This window comes from Australozyma saopauloensis, chromosome 6 (assembly GCF_035610405.1).
Source record: "Australozyma saopauloensis chromosome 6, complete sequence".
Taxonomy (NCBI): Eukaryota; Fungi; Ascomycota; class Pichiomycetes; order Serinales; family Metschnikowiaceae; genus Australozyma; species Australozyma saopauloensis.
This window is the reverse complement of record NC_086136.1, coordinates 366,430-382,435: the sequence shown is the minus strand read 5'-3', so window position 1 is coordinate 382,435 and position 16,006 is coordinate 366,430. Positions and strand designations below refer to the sequence as shown.

Genomic DNA, 16,006 nt, shown 5'->3' with positions numbered 1-16,006 from the left:
ATTACTTAGGTGGGGCACTGCAGAGACAACGGCAGCTGAAGAAAACTTTTTAGGGATGAGTCCTGGGCGTAGAGCTTATTTAGTACGCTGGAAGACTTTTTTTGCAAAGAGGCAAAAATGCGAGAAATGCCGCCGGAACGAGACGGAATGATAATTAAAGAGGTACTGTTGGGAAAAACAGAATGCAGCGTCCAGAATAAGATGATTGGTTGCTGGAGGTTACGGCGTAGGGTGTACTTGGGAGGAGTAGAAAAGGTTATAATTTAGCTGCTCTCAAATTTTTCGGAGTCGTGTGTGGCCATACATTGGGCAGAAGCTGGGGAAGAATAGTTTGGGCTGGATCAAGTGAGACTGAGATGTAAATCCGGAGAAAATTGAATTTGGAGGTGAATATTGGTATTGCTAATTTTGTTGACGTTATTCTTTAGTTGGTATTGTTATTTTATGTGGATCTGTGGTTTGTATAGTGATCCATTTAGGCTACGAGTTATTGGCTGCAAATTTGGAATCAAATACGATTTAGGCAGGAATGGGCTCCGAAACTATCTATTGTCTTCCGTAGTAGTGCAAGTATCCACCCAAGGTCTTGCATCCGTTGATGTAGTTGCTCACATTCAACTTCTCGTTGATGGAATGTGCTCCGTCATCTCCTCTACCCATTGGCAACAAAAGAACCTGCGTCTTGAGCTCCTGTTCGAAGGTAAGAGTGATAGGAATCGAACCGCCCTCTCTGGTGAAATCAGGCTTGATGTTCCACACGTGCTCGGTGGCCTTGGAGGCGGCAGTGAAAGATTCGTTGAATGGATCTGACACCCAGTAGGCACCATCATGGATCAATTCCACGTTGAGCTGGTTCTGCGACGAGAGCTCACCAAACACCTTTTGCACATACTCGATGACGAGCTTGTCCAACTTGGCGCTGTCGATATCTGGAACAGTTCTGATGGAGAACTTACCCACGACACGAGAGGGGATCACAGTTTTGGCACCAGGCCCGTAGAATGCACCCTCAACTCCGTGGATAGACAAAGATGGGTATCTCCATCTGTGTTTCAAGATATCCTTCTTGTTGTTGTAAAGACCAGTCTCGGAGCCTGCTGCAGCATGCAACTCGTCGACAGAGAAATCGATGTCATCATACAAGGCATCCTCCTTCTCAGTCAAAGGAGCGACCATCTCATCCACACCAGGAATCAAAATCTTACCCTTGTTGTCTACGAGCTTGGCCATGACTTGGACCAAGTCAACCATGGGCTCTGCAATCACACCACCAAAAATACCAGAATGCAAGTCTGCACCTGGGCCCTTAATGGCGATTTGATAGTAGTTGCATCCGCGCAAACCGTACGTCAACACAGGCTTGGTCGTTCCAAGCCAGTAGTTATCAGAGATACATACAGTGTCTACACTCAGGAAATACTGCTGCGCTTCTTGGGCAATGAGGCCATCCAAACCAAGAGATCCGGATTCCTCCATTCCTTCGAAGCAGCACACCAAGTTTACAGGCAACTCCAATCCCAAAGCGTTGTGTGCCTCGACCACATTCAACCAGCCCATGACGGGACCCTTGTCGTCGGTGGTACCTCTTCCGTACAAAATCTGGGCCGCTTCATCGTGGTGCATAGTGAAAGGCTCGGTTGCCCAGCCATCTTCCTTCAAAGCAGGCTGAACGTCGTAGTGACCATACACCAACACGGTTTTCTTCGATTTGTCAGCGCCAAAGCGGGCCAAAACAATTGGTGGCAACTGCAATGAGGCATCGGCTACAGGCGGAGGCTGAGTGCCCAAATCCTTGAGCTGGATATCGTGGGCACCCAAGTTCTCCAATTCAGAAACCAAAAAGTGGGCCATATCGACCACACGAGGTCTGAGCAGCTCATCTCCCGAAACGGAGGGAATTGCGACGGCGCGGGCCAAACGGTCGATGAATTGTGGTTTCAACTCTTCAATTTTGGCGAAAAGCGGATCCAAGTCGAGTTTCTCGAAAGCCATTGTGACGGATTTGCGATGATAGAAGGGATGAAGTTGAGCAAAAAGAACTCAATTGGATTACCTAAGGGATGTGGTGGAAAATTCTGCGCTTCTTATGATCCAACCTGGCAATTGACGGCAATTAGCGGGTTTAAATGGAAAAAAGCGGTACTACCAGATAAGAGAGCCAGATACATGTGCGGCGCTGGGGAAATATGAGGTGAGAGAAATGGACTTTGGAAAATTTGAGAAAGGAGGAAGTAGAGAATTCTTGAAAATTGGTTATTATTTGAAATTCTAGCGGTTTCAATTTGAAATTAAATTGTTAAAGATTCGTTTGGATAAGTTGGAAACTGTGGTTGGTTTATGCGTAAAGAGAGTTCAGCGGTGGATGCGGTGAGATGAATTTTTGAACAACTTGATAATTTTGTATGGTCTAATTTTGAAGTCCCTCTCGTTTTTGAAAGGTGTTTATGTTCCTTGTAGTTGGCTCCTCTCCGAGTATGTATTGGTCTTCCAATGATCTTCATTGGAGATGAGCGGTGATGGGATTGACTTTTAGAAACAAACGCGTTATTAGAGCTATACTCGGAGAAATCGAAAAGATTGAAGTAATTGCTCCAGATGTAATCTCATAGAAGTGTAGGCCCTGACATGGGTGACTTAGGTATTCCATCTCTCATACTCTACTAATGAACATAATGAAGCTGGAGTGATATTCAATCAGCTATCAAAGCTGTTAATTTTATTCTTTTTATCTTCACTATGCTAGTACTGTGCCTCAATTTGCCGAGGTCAACTTTAGATCAACTCTAGATCAACTTTAGAATCTATACTAGGTGAATGCACTAGACTAATCCAGAAGCTAAATTCAAACTGCTCAGGAGTCTGCATCAAAAAATTTGCAATTTCAATTCTAGAGCTCCTTAATTCCACCTTGCAAATACCCCAGATCGACCCTTCTGTACCCATTCATGTACTCTTATCTATGGATGAAGACTCAGACAGCTCAGTTGTCTCTGACGACTCCCTCTTGAATTTTGCACCTAGAACTACTCCCAAGGATACTACACATGTTCCTCAAACAAGTCAATTGGTAGAAATCCCCGCAATATTCACCGTAGAGGGCGAAAAGAACAGAAAGCTTCTCCAACAGAACGAAGAGATCCAAAATTCCATTGTAGAGGATCAAAAGCGGGCTCTTGAAAGAAGTAATGCTACTAAGGAATTGCAACTCCGAGTTCTCGACGAGATCAATGACAATGGCTCTGATTTCTTGTTTTCAATGAAAAGTGATGCCAAGATCATCGAGGATTACATGGAAAGAATTCATGGCCAGGATACGAATATTTTGTTTGAAAGGCACTACTACTTTCTACTGAATTGTCCGATTGTCAAGCTCGACTTACCTCTGAACCTGGTTCTACAACTGGTGATTGAAGATCTGCCAGCCATGATGCAAGATCAGTTGATTTTTGATAGAATAATGCAGGCCAATAATTTAAATGATTTTGACCTTCTAGTATCTGCATTACGTTACGGAAAAGATCCTGCTACATTACAATTGGCGAGACAAGCGATCTCTAGAAGGCCACATAACGAAAAGTGGGACGAAAATCCACTGGCAAACGACCAAAAAGACCTTTTTGGAAAGATAATAGCTGCTATCGGTGGCTTAGAGACGGAATACATGACCTTAAAATTGGTCCACTACAATAATAATCCAGAAATCCTGGTCCACAGGCTCAGCATCATCTTCAAATTTCATCTCAAGTATTTGAAAGACACAAGTATAGCAGACCGACTCTTTCGCACTTTTGTTCATGCCAGCTCAGACTTCCTTCTTAACAAGACATGTAACCATGCGTTAGTGACAGAGCTTATGATCCCAACGTTCTGTAAATTCGTGAGCTGGCATACGCATCAATTTGATAAAATAATTGAAGACTCGGTGGCACAAGCCTCTATTGCTGAAAAGTTACACATAATACTTGCCCTGCTAAAGGTACAAATATTCAAGGAGAATCTGACGCATAAAGCATGGGAACAGCACTATGCATTCCTCGAGAATTTGAGTTCTCACGAGAGTGTTATGGACGAACACTCTCAAAACGTTTTGGACCGTTTAATACATCTATTCTTGGATACAGAGCCAGCTCCAAACCTGTTGCGTCCCATGATTTCAGTTCTACGAAAGTTAGCGACGCAGCTGGCTGCGCAATCAAACGAGACCGAAAGCTGTGGTATGTTTGCTGTCAAATTGGTGATATCTCTTCTAAGCAAGGACCTCAATCGATGGCTAGATTTTCCACGACAAGAGTTCCACGACTTGAACGAACAGTTGCGTGCGACAAAAAGCGAATACCAGCGGGCCATTGGCAGCCCCCATTTGGCTCGTATGGAGCCCATGAAGAGACACAAAATCTCAATGGCCTTGGGCGAAGCATATCATGATCTTGACTACATGAGTACTGTGCTCGATAAGAATATGATTCTCATACGAAATAATGAGTTCTACGAAAGTACCTGATTTGCAATTTGGACCGTTTTTGTTGATCTGTCTAGAGATACTTAGTTATACCATTGTCATAGTTGAAACAAATGCCACGTTCTGCAAGTCGAGAGTTTATTGGCCCATTACTCTGTCTTCCAGGCAATAATATGAAAAAAGAATCACACCGCAAAACATGGATGTAATCACTTTTATCACTCGACTGTGTTGAGATCAACGCCACTGCCTCGAATTTGCAGCCAATAGCCGTGGCGTGAGCACCTTCAAGAACCTAGAAACGGTAAACATCATTAAGAATTGAAGCCCCAAAAAACAAAGAACTCTCCCAATTCTCTTGAGTTTCCTATTTTTCCGACCAGGGTCCCAATTATTAGTCACTTTATGACTCTGGTGCGGTACCTACATGAAACACCTGTGTGCCGTATTTAAGACTCATAAGACTCAAGTCCCACGTTCACTGTACTACCTTCTTTTAACCTAGACTACCCAAAATTCAGCCAAAACCCAACATCCCAACACCAAAATAATCATGACTGCCCCTCAACTGATCGACCAAAACCCATTGGGTCCCACCAGAAATTCCCATCCCGGTTCAGTCCCCCATCTTCAGTATGGATTCGGACCCATTCCAGAAGGAACCCCAAACCACCGAATCTTCCTTTTTGACATTGACAATTGTCTCTACGAGCGGTCCACCATGATCCATGACATGATGCAGGTGAACATCCACCAATATTTCAAGGATACCCTTGATTTGGACGATGAGTGTGCTCACAATTTGCACGTGGATTACTATCAAACGTACGGTTTGGCACTTGAGGGATTGGTCAGAAACCACCAGGTGGACGCGTTGGACTACAATCTGAAGATCGACGATGCACTTGATTTGGAGAGCGTGTTGAGCTACAATCCCAAGCTCAGAGAGATGTTGATCAGAGTGAGGGAGCTGGGCCGCTTCGACTTATTCTGGCTCGTCACCAATGCCTACAAGAACCACGCTTTGCGGGTCATTTCTATTTTAGGCGTGGCCGATCTTTTTGACGGCTTGACCTTTTGTGACTACGCACAGTATCCTATTGTCTGTAAGCCTATGACTGAGTTCTACTACCGTTTGTTTGACACACTCCGTGTTGATAAGGATGATAAGGAACATTTATCCCACTTGTATTTTGTAGACGACTCTGGACTCAATGTGGCTGCCGCACACGACCTAGGCTTTGGCCATGTGTTCCACTACTTAGAGATGGACGCTGACTATAAGAAAGCGCTCCAGTCGCCTAAATTCACAGAGTACTACGGAAAGGGCGACAACAAGGATAAGAGTAAGATCAAGATCATTCGCCTGATTCTTGATCTTGAAAAGAACATCTAATGCCTTCGTTTGGCCGGAACTATACTTCATCATCATTGATGCCCTTCGCTTAAAGTTTTTGACGCGATCGCTGGAAATTTGAATCAAACACGCTTCAATTGCTATGGAGATTGATCAATTCGTCTTAACGAGCAGAAATCTAATTTCGGTTTCCTGATGCCGATTGCTGCAAAATCTGCCCTAATACTTCAACATCGTTTGACTGAATTATCATATCAGCACGCAAAACGTTTTCCCACCAAAATTCATTCAATTTCAATTCTACCATCAGCCTCGGGTCAATTATCTCCGAAATTGATTTTATGACTCTTACATCAACGTTTAGTGTGGGGCTTATTTGCAGGACACATCATTTGGGAATGACATGCGTTTACGATAAAGGCGACTGTCTCTCATTCCCTTCGGACCTGATTCAATCTACACCAGATTCCCCCTGTTGATCGCTACCTTCGTATCCAATTGGGCTCCACACAAATCTAGTAAGAGCCGATCCATCGATAGAAAGACAAAAAGAAGAACAGAACACGTTGTGACCAGTTTGATCTCGATCCGGAATTCCTATCTTTGACAATTTTGCCTGAAGTTCATCTCCATTAGGTCTCGATGACTACTGTTTCAAAAATAGCACCAACTGCCACGAAGGCAAAAGCTCAAAACGACTTTGTTGGAAGAGTCCTCTTCATTCACGGATATACACAGAATGCACACATTTTCCATTCCAAGACTCTGGCTTTTCGGAAAAAGCTCATCTCAATGAAACTCAAGCCCATCTATTTAAACGGCCCTACGGTGGTTTCACCTGCACATTTGCATTCACAAGACGAGATTTTCAGTTTAAGTGACCTTTCAAGTTCAGACAGTGATAACAATTGTAGATCATGGTGTGAGCAGAGGTCTGATGCCAAGTACTCTTTTGAATTTGCCAAAGATACCGTCAAAAATTACATTGAGAATGGTATAATCTTGGAGGGATCTGCCGAAGACAAAGAAGCCAATCTCATAGCTGATTTCGAAGTCGACAAAGATCTTCCAATTGTGGGTCTTGTCGGATTCTCTCAGGGCGCTGCTTTCAGTGCTGCCATGGTAGACAAGTTCGAAGAACATTTTGGAGTGCCTCGTGTCAAGTGGGCGATCTTGTACAGTGGTTACATGTTCGATATCATTCGCATGCCCGAACACAAGAAGTTGTTCAGTACGGACAAAGGGCTCTCGTCAAATCCAACGCGCATGCTCCATGTTTTGGGCGAGCTAGATACTGTGGTCAGCGAGGAACGTTCGATGCAACTCTTTGATTTCCACGAAGAAATCTCGACGATGTTGAGGCACCCCGGCGGCCATTTCGTACCTAATTCGAGACCATTCGTCGAAAAGGTCTGTAACTGGATCGTGACCGAGAATGAACCGCAACAGAAACCCGAAGAAAAGGTGAAGGATGAGAAGTCTGATCTCGACAGTCTTCTCGATATGATGAAGGGGTTTGGAGGTTAGAGTGGAGTTAGAGTGTGGAAGTGTAACTCCCCTAGGCCAATATTTATTGTAATACATGTAACTCTAGGTTCTTTTCTGTTTCGTTCTCGTATATATACCCATTTTATTTACAATTCATCATGAACCTTGGCTGCACCTCGGTATACAGCAAGCTTCTTGCCCCTAGCAGAAAGTCTACCTTCGGTGGGCTTTGCACCAGTCTTCGCCATAATGAACTTCTCTACCTTGGGGAGTTTGGTGACAGAGCCATCGTATCTATGAAACTTATTTTCTTCCGAATCATAGACTAGAACCACAGGATACTTCTCATTTTCCTTAATAGGAATCTCCACCTGCTCGTTGTTGTATGTGATAGTAGTGGGGCCAGTAAGATCATCGGTGTTGACGGCAGCGAAACTGACAGAGTCCAAGAAGTCAATTGCAAGTGTGCGCAAAAGAGGCGACACCATGCTCGATTTGGTCAAAATCACCACCTTATGTGGACCTTCGGACGAATCAAGCCAGCTTGCAAACAGCTCCGAATGGACCGAGAATATCTTCTTGACGTAGTTCTTGATCCGTGATGAAACATACTCCGCCATTGGTGCCAACTCTCGCACACCATTAAACACTTCCGGGACATGTTTGGCCGCGCGCTTTTTCCCAGGGCTGTGTTTTGGAGGTCTGAACACCATAATAGTAGGAAAGCCCTGGACCTTGTGTCTCGCACAGAGCAGCTTATTGATCTCCTCGTCACAATTGACAGCCGCCACATTCACTGCATATTTGGACTCACCATGCAAAAACTTGCCGAGTTTACTGAACACAGGCTTGATCTGTTTGCAGTAGCCACACCAGGGTGCATAAAACTCTACCACAGAAGTGTAGTTGGAATTGTAGACGACATCTTTAAATGAGGCCGGATTGAGCTCGTAGATGTTTTTATTGGAGCTGTAGAAGCCTTCGCCTGCAACGGCGACAGCAGCAGCAAGGAGGAGGAACGGGGTTTTCATTCTCCGAAGAATTGGGTGTCAATTGACTTGGAATGTGAAACAACTATGGTTAGAAGGGTGAAAAATCTGGAGCCCGCGAAATGTGTAGGTGGCAGTGAAGTCTGAGAATTGATGAGACACAATTGAAAATTTAGTGAGACCGATGAGTTAAAAAATTGAAATTGAACTGAGATTCTGGGGAGTAGCTAAAGTTGCTTGGTGTTGATTCTGTTCAGAAATGGTTTGTAAGTTTTTAGGAAGACACTATGATTAAAAGGAAGTGAATTTAATTGTGTCCAATCTTCAATTCATGATTTCAAGAAATCATTCTTAAAAGGTTCCTGTTGGTCTGATGAGCGGACTTGATCAGATTGACTTTCAGCACAGGAGAAGAAGCGCCAGAAGGCCAATTTCATCACTGAACAAATTTACAAACACTGTAAAATTGGTCTTAAACTACTTGACCAGAAGTGCCTCGTTTCTGTATCACCGGTCGGCGATCGCGTCCTCTACCCAACTCTTTCATAGGCAACACAAACCCACTTCCAAGCACACAAAGACAACCCATTTTCCCAAAAACCGCTCACAAACGCCTACAACGATCCATTTTCACCGTATATTCGCATTTTTTTACATACCACTCAGATATACACACCAAAGAAGTTGCACACATACACCGCCGACAATGCAACCGCTATCGAGGCCACACCGGCACCCGCCAGGTAGGCAACAAACCCGGCCTTTCTATTAAGAAGCGTCACGGCAAGCGACACAAACGCTGATGTTAGTAATGAAGAGACGAGGAAGAAAATCACCTGTTGATACATACAAAGAAGCACAAACAAGACTGTGAGAATGGTCTGGTATTGGGCCCATTGGCTGGGAAGAATTGCCTCCGAACGCTCCAAGAAGTCGCGGGCAAGCTCGGCGTAATTGGCGATTTTCTGTATCGACATTGTGAGTAATGAATGTGGATAGTGTTGACAGGTGGAAGGTGTATGTTATCTATGACGCGCGGAGGTAGAAAATGAAGAAAGAGTATAATTATGGGGAGAGATTGAAATTGGAGGAAGTTAAGGGTGGTATTTGGATAGATAAATTGAATGTGGTTTTAGAATTTTCTATTTTTCTGTCGAAGTACGTTTTTGTGGATTTTCCGGAATCGAATAGCTCCAGGAACATATAAGGACTTTCGGTTGCGACCGCGGCAGAATCACCAATTGAATTTTTTTTTTTTTTAGTCCCCATTGTTTATCCCGAATTGTCAGTGTCATTAATTGCGAGGCTTCATTTGGTTTGTAAAAATTATTGTGATCTATCGAGTTTCTAGTCTTGGTTTTCTTTACAACCTTGCACATTGACGCTCGAATCAATATCCTGCAGTGAAGATACCTTAGTATCTGTCATCCTAGGATTCTACTTGATTTAATAAGAATTTCAGTAATTTGAAGTAATTTTGTCTATTATCACTGTCCTTCAGATGAAGGCTTCAACCGTCCTTTTGATGGAGACATTGAGATATATTCACTGAGTAATCCAATGCTTCAAACTAGGGAAGTTAGGATGCATTCCACATGGTTTTCACCGTGTATGCGTATGGGTGTATTATCAAATTCAGGTAAAAAATCCCGTACCACGGGCAAAACTTCAACAAAACCAACAAATCACCACATACTACGTGCCAAACAAGATTAAAACATGTTTCAATGGAAGATTCTCGATAATTTGGACTTTGACAGGTTAGATCTTGACTATTTGGACCCTGACACTATCAACCATCTCAGCTTTGGATTCAAACTCGAAGAGACAAGACTCTTGTTTTTATGGGGCCATCTATTCCAGTGCTTCTTGAATCGGATCCATCCTGACCTAGTCAAATTCTATTGTGAAGGAGAAGAGTTTGTGCGTAGAAACAATCCTCACATCGAATCTCCCAAAGAACTCGGACAAATTGTTAAATACTTCGATTTATGTTTGTTTTCTCTCTTCAAGAAAATCACGAACCTTACAGTGATGAATGCTAGTTATATGAACATAACAAAAGGATCTTTGCTTAAGGAGGCGTGTGAATCTTTCTTACCAGAAATGAGCAAATTCACATGGAAGCTGGCAGATTCCGGTGAATTCATTTTCAACAATTACCACAGATTCAAAAAAATATACCGCAAGAAGATTCGAAAGTATCTTAAATCTCCCGGACTTGAGGTTATCCATTTATACTGCCACCTTCGTAGGCAAGGGTATACTAAAGAGACTGTTCAGGCAGTGTGGAGGGATCTTCACGAAGCTGATGAGATATTCCCGAAAGGCAAAACTGTCTTGAAATCGTTTGAGCGCGATGTGTTTTACAAACTCGACCAATTCGACTCTCTTGCCGATCTGATGAAAACAGCAGCGTCACACAAGGTCAAGACGAAGCACAGTAACAAGAGAGAAATTCTAAACGGAAATCTCCTAAGAAATCAAGAGACAATGAACATCTGCAAACAGGTGAAACTCTCAATTTCGTATACGATTCAGCCAGCGATGCTCATGTTGTGAACTCTGTGACACCGTTTGTGAACCTCTTTCTAGAAAGGACTACGCTCCAAGGACTTTTTGGTGGGTTATATGCTCATGGTCATGGTGACATAATTGTAAAACTAGGTGACCAGAAAGTCTACACCTTGAAAAATGTCTATTATGTACCATCGTCTCCATGGTGTATATTCTCAGCCCATGCTGGACAAACAGATGGGATATCCACTATTTTGGATGTTACCAAAGGAATTGTTTCTACCAACGACCATGTCATTGGTGAACAAAGCGACAGAAGGTATATCATTGAAGCAAGGTACGAAATATCGGAATCTTGTAATATGTCAGCAACATTGAAATATCTATGCGAATATGGCATGGATCCGAATATGGCCTAGATCCGTTTTGACTCTTGTATGGAAGCTACAGGAGACTCAAAAGGCACAACTCATATGTGACACATCGAAGACTAAACAGCTTTGACATTATGCACTTGGAAACCCTAACCAACGCCAATTGAAGATATTACACATGAGGATTAACTGTGGTATTGAATAAAGACCTCTGGAGTCATTTCTCTCTCTTATCCCAATCATTACCTTTACATCTTCAGTGGTGTCAATAATGAACTAACCTATAAAATCACCAGATCCATAGCCAATACACCAGAAAAACCTAGCTATTCTCAGAATCCATACAAACGGGTTTATATGAAAATTCCAAAATTCTTAAAATTTGCTCCATGCTACAATTCAATGGCTTTCTTTCTCTCTCCACATTTTTCATTATCTACTACTATGTCTTCTGGATGGAACACTATAGTCTCTGAACCAGGCGTGTTCACAAAACTAGTCTCCAATCTTGGAGTCGAAAATGTCCAGATTGACGAATTGTACTCAATTGACAGCCACTCGTTGCGTGAAGTGGCTCCAATCTATGCTGTAATCTTCTTGTTCAAGTATAGTAATGTAGACCGGGAGTACGCCAATCGCAACCAACCCTTGGATGGAGAGTACGATGCCAATTTCCGGGAGAATGGAGTGTTCTTTGCTCAGCAAACCATCCAGAATGCGTGCGCTACATTGGCGGTGCTCAATGCTTTGTTTAACAGCTCGGAGGAAATCAACTTGGGTGAAGAGCTCCAAAACCTCAGACTGTTCACCCTAGACTTTGATCCAGAAATGTGCGGTGAGACTCTTTCCAATAGTGAGGTGATCCGGACCGTGCACAACTCGTTCTCGGCCCCTAGGTTCATTGATACCGGAGACCAACCGAAACCACCCCGCGATGATAAAGATGATGGCCTCTATCATTTTGTGGCTTACATGAATATCCGCAACACTATTTACGAGCTAGATGGCCTTAAACAATATCCAATCAAGCATGAGACTCTTAGCTCCCCGGATGAGTTTTATGATAAGCTTCCCGCAGTGTTGCAACGGCGTATTTCCAAGTATGAGGGCGAAATTCGTTACTCGCTTTTGGCCATCACTTCCGATAAATTACAGCAGTACCTGCTGCTAGGCGACGAGGCAGGTGTACAACAGGAGACGTACAAGAGACAGCAATGGGACTATGAAATCAATCTACGGAAACACGAGTATTCTAGACTTACGGCGACTCTAGTAAAGAATATATTTGGCAAGATGAGTGATGAAGAGTGGGCACAGGCGGTGCGCAAGGCGAAGACCGAACATACGAAGCGACTTCTCAAGTGATGATTTCATCCCCAAGTGGAGTTGATCTTCACAGAAACATACATCAAATATTAGGTGAATTAATCACAAAAAGTAATCGCTCCATTACATATATATATTTGAATGTTTAATTTGGTAGAATACGTCTCTATTCGTATGAGCCAAAGCTGAAGAGTCCGCCACCGGTACGACTGTGTCTTGAGAAGTAATCGAAATCGATACTGACAGCATTTCCGAGCAAAATTGCACGCTGGTCCATCAGGAGCGGTCCTGCAACGGTGGGGTATAGATCTCCCAACCCTTGGAAACTAGCTGGATCCATACGCACAATGTAGACACCAGTATCCGTAAAAAGCTCACGTCCCAAACCAACCCAGTTTCTATCTACAGAAGCAATGACGTGGCCCTCTTCGTTTCTGACGGGAAAATCGAATGCCAAAAAACCAGAGTCGACTGCGCCAAACTGATCATAGGTGTTAGTAGCATCATCCTCCAACTTGAACAAGTTATAGCGTCTACGCCAAAGATGCCATTTCTGGACCGTCTCGCCGATGATTTCAAACATCAAATTTCCTCTCTCGTCGTATCCAGGCAAGTAGCATTTGATGTGAGAATTGATGAACGAGAACGGTCTCTTGATGGTCATAACAAGGGTTCCATAGTTATCATAAACGCCGATTTTGAACGGTCTGTGCAAACGGAAAAACTGTCTACCAATCATCTTCAAGATTCCATAGTCTTCTTCTTCCATGTATCCGATCTGTTGTCCCATGGAGTTCATAATCTTGTACCTGTTCGCTTGTTCAAAGCCCAAGAATACATTCATAAATTCAATCTGTCTTTCAATTACAATTGTAGGCTCACGCAAGATCTCATATACAGCATCTTCAGGTGTAATCAAGTCGTTCTTGTTTGGTGGCGTCTCGAACACAGTACGGAACTGTGATGCTTTCCCACGATAAGCATCCCGGTCGGCTGAAGGTTTCTGTTTATAGTAGAAGTCATTGCCACTCGAGGGATTTGCACGTTGCGCCTCCTGGTACTTCTTAACTTCGTCGGCACTGATTTCCCTCACCACACGGGTTCTGCGAAGCAATTTGGACGCCAGAAAAAGGGACCGGTTTTGGACAAGCCTCAAAGAATATGCGCTCCTGGAGCTGGCGGATTTCGCTAGCGATTGGCTGAAAGAGGTGGCCACTAGTCTATGGAACATCAATGGTAATTGAGGAATGGAAAGAAGGTGTGGGAAAGATTTCTGAATATTGTTGGGTTCGTCTCTGGTAGAAGAATTTTATCTATAGGTGCAATCCTAGTTGTTATTGTTGCTAGTGTAAAGTTGTCTGTTCTAAAGAGTTGTAGTATTGAAGTCGTGAGTACTACCACAACCTCCAATACTGATCAGAAGGAAAGCCAAGAATTGTATACAGATACCATTGAAGTCTACAAGGTACAAAAAGATATATAAGTATTAAATTTTTCGGTTCTTTACTATTTTAATTCTTTCTTTTGAGCCTTCCCAATCATTTTGTTCAAGCTTCGTCATATCGGCGATTGGCCTACAGTATTCTAGTTTTAGTTCATTGAATATTCGTGATTTTGCTAAGAACTCTATTGAAGCTTCTTGTTGGTACCAGGAATGGCAGTGTTTCCGTTCAAAACTCCCTTCATGTACTCGTAGACAGTGAAGGTCACAGCTTGACCAGGAGCGACTCTCATGATTCTTGGGGTAATACCCTTGTACAAGGCATGCACACCTTCCTCCTTAACCAATTGTCTACCGATCTTGACGATTCTGACCCAACCAGATTCGTTGGAGGCATAGGTACTCTTCTGCAATCTGGTCTTGATGGTGTCCAAAGGAGCATTGGACAATGGACCCAAAGCACCAGAAAACAAACCAATCAAAGAAGTTTCCCAACTTGGCAATTGCTCGACATTGTGGTAGTTTTGCAAGTACTCCTTACACTTGGAGTAAACGGTAAAGTTAACACCCTGGTTCGAAGCCTGGCGCGCAGCAGTCAATGAGACACCTCTGTACAAAGTGCTGAAACCCTCCTCTTTACAAATCAAGTAAGCTGCGTGAGGTGCGTTTCTGTACTTGGGCACATCCAATGGGTCGGCCATGGAGTGGTGTTGTGCTTGCAATCTGATCTTAACAACTTCCATTGGGTTGACCACCAACACAGCCTCAGTGACACCGGCACCCACACCGGCCACAAAGGTGCTTCCAGTGGAGATGTTGCCATTATCGTCTCTCAAAAGAGAACGGTAAAATTCGTACGATTGGAATCTGATTCCCATCTTAGGAACAATTCCCAACACCACAGCACCCAAACCCTTGTAGAGCGACAAAAAGGTCTCTTTTTGCACGATGTTCATACCGGTACGAACGAAACCGGGGGGTTTTTGGCCCGATTTTCTGTACAATTGCATTCTAACCTTGATAGTGTCCAAAGGGTGACAACAGAGAGCCTCAAAGAGACCGGCCGTACCTCCGGCAATCAAGTCAGTGATGGAGCCACCTTTTCTTTTTTCCGAAGACATTTCGAATTATGCTAGAGAGGATATGATGTGGATGTGATCGCACTATATATACTTTTGTCTTCCAATTAACAATGGTGACAAGATAGAGAGTCTTAAAGATGTTCCTCACAGACTATGAATAAATAGATGAAAAAGGAAAGTGTGTGCGGAAAAAGAGGAACAAAAAAATTAGCAGAAAGTGAAAATCGTGGATTTCCCTGCCAATTTATATCCCCACAGTCTTACCCCAGACCAGCCGCGAAGTTCCATTTCTCCGGGGCGCGCATGCATCTGAACCTATATGGCCCGGTGATCAAGTGCCGAGCGGGTAGCGATGGAACAGGCCAGATATCGAGAAGAGTCGGAAGAAATTGGTAAAACGCTGGACATTCAAGATGGAACTTACTTTCGTTTATAAATTGCTGGCGCTTTGAGCCCTGGCTGTTTGGTATTTGGTGCTGTAATCTGTTCCTGTGGACCGCGGAATGAATCTGGGGATGTGAATCATGCGACTCATTCACATAAACGGTGGAGTGATGCAATAAGTGAAGGTGCAGATAGGCATCACCAAAAAGTTTTTTTGAAATGATCATTTGAAACAGCATTTCAAGCTCTGTTTGCTAAATATCATTGTTATTTAATTTTCCTTCCCATTTCTTTCGCTATTCTCTCTCACTATTGGGTCGGTGTTAGGCTCGCATGGCCGGAGTAGTTGGCAGTGTTTTCTGCAGGACTCCGTATCCCCAGAGGACATAGCTTGTGCCCGGGTACTCCGATACCGAAAACGGCGCCGAAATCGGCAAAAAATTCGTTTGAGTTTCTTTTTTGGTCAAGAAACGGTGTTGAGGGCTTGAAAAACGTTTGGAGTTTACTGGGATTTTAGGATTCTGTCCTGCAGAATGCTCTGTCTATGATCGCTTAATACAATTAGAATGATTTGAATTTCTCTATGAGA

At 43.4% G+C, this 16,006-nt stretch overlaps 9 protein-coding genes across 9 annotated transcripts; 5 read left to right on the top strand and 4 right to left on the bottom strand.

Annotated features, from left to right (window-relative positions):
• Positions 1-546: 546 nt before the first annotated feature.
• PUMCH_004748 (uncharacterized protein) lies at positions 547-1,992 on the bottom strand (the record flags this gene model as incomplete). Its single annotated transcript, XM_063023670.1, has 1 exon — positions 547-1,992. The coding sequence occupies one exon, from the start codon at positions 1,990-1,992 to the stop codon at positions 547-549; it is 1,446 nt and encodes a 481-aa protein (XP_062879740.1).
• A 967-nt stretch (positions 1,993-2,959) lies between these two features.
• Positions 2,960-4,501, top strand: PUMCH_004747 (uncharacterized protein; the record flags this gene model as incomplete). Its single annotated transcript, XM_063023669.1, has 1 exon — positions 2,960-4,501. The coding sequence occupies one exon, from the start codon at positions 2,960-2,962 to the stop codon at positions 4,499-4,501; it is 1,542 nt and encodes a 513-aa protein (XP_062879739.1).
• Positions 4,502-5,012: 511 nt separating this feature from the next.
• On the top strand, positions 5,013-5,855 carry PUMCH_004746 (uncharacterized protein; the record flags this gene model as incomplete). The annotated part of the gene is made up of 1 exon (XM_063023668.1): positions 5,013-5,855. The coding sequence occupies one exon, from the start codon at positions 5,013-5,015 to the stop codon at positions 5,853-5,855; it is 843 nt and encodes a 280-aa protein (XP_062879738.1).
• Positions 5,856-6,458: 603 nt separating this feature from the next.
• On the top strand, positions 6,459-7,343 carry PUMCH_004745 (uncharacterized protein; the record flags this gene model as incomplete). Its single annotated transcript, XM_063023667.1, has 1 exon — positions 6,459-7,343. The coding sequence occupies one exon, from the start codon at positions 6,459-6,461 to the stop codon at positions 7,341-7,343; it is 885 nt and encodes a 294-aa protein (XP_062879737.1).
• Positions 7,344-7,450: 107 nt separating this feature from the next.
• Positions 7,451-8,335, bottom strand: PUMCH_004744 (uncharacterized protein; the record flags this gene model as incomplete). The annotated part of the gene is made up of 1 exon (XM_063023666.1): positions 7,451-8,335. The coding sequence occupies one exon, from the start codon at positions 8,333-8,335 to the stop codon at positions 7,451-7,453; it is 885 nt and encodes a 294-aa protein (XP_062879736.1).
• Positions 8,336-10,012: 1,677 nt separating this feature from the next.
• PUMCH_004743 (uncharacterized protein) lies at positions 10,013-10,855 on the top strand (the record flags this gene model as incomplete). The annotated part of the gene is made up of 1 exon (XM_063023665.1): positions 10,013-10,855. One exon carries the CDS (start codon positions 10,013-10,015, stop codon positions 10,853-10,855), a length of 843 nt encoding a protein of 280 aa, XP_062879735.1.
• Positions 10,856-11,541: 686 nt separating this feature from the next.
• Positions 11,542-12,549, top strand: PUMCH_004742 (uncharacterized protein; the record flags this gene model as incomplete). Its single annotated transcript, XM_063023664.1, has 1 exon — positions 11,542-12,549. One exon carries the CDS (start codon positions 11,542-11,544, stop codon positions 12,547-12,549), a length of 1,008 nt encoding a protein of 335 aa, XP_062879734.1.
• Positions 12,550-12,676: 127 nt separating this feature from the next.
• Positions 12,677-13,741, bottom strand: PUMCH_004741 (uncharacterized protein; the record flags this gene model as incomplete). Its single annotated transcript, XM_063023663.1, has 1 exon — positions 12,677-13,741. One exon carries the CDS (start codon positions 13,739-13,741, stop codon positions 12,677-12,679), a length of 1,065 nt encoding a protein of 354 aa, XP_062879733.1.
• Positions 13,742-14,136: 395 nt separating this feature from the next.
• Positions 14,137-15,072, bottom strand: PUMCH_004740 (uncharacterized protein; the record flags this gene model as incomplete). The annotated part of the gene is made up of 1 exon (XM_063023662.1): positions 14,137-15,072. The coding sequence occupies one exon, from the start codon at positions 15,070-15,072 to the stop codon at positions 14,137-14,139; it is 936 nt and encodes a 311-aa protein (XP_062879732.1).
• Between the last annotated feature and the right edge of the window lie 934 nt (positions 15,073-16,006).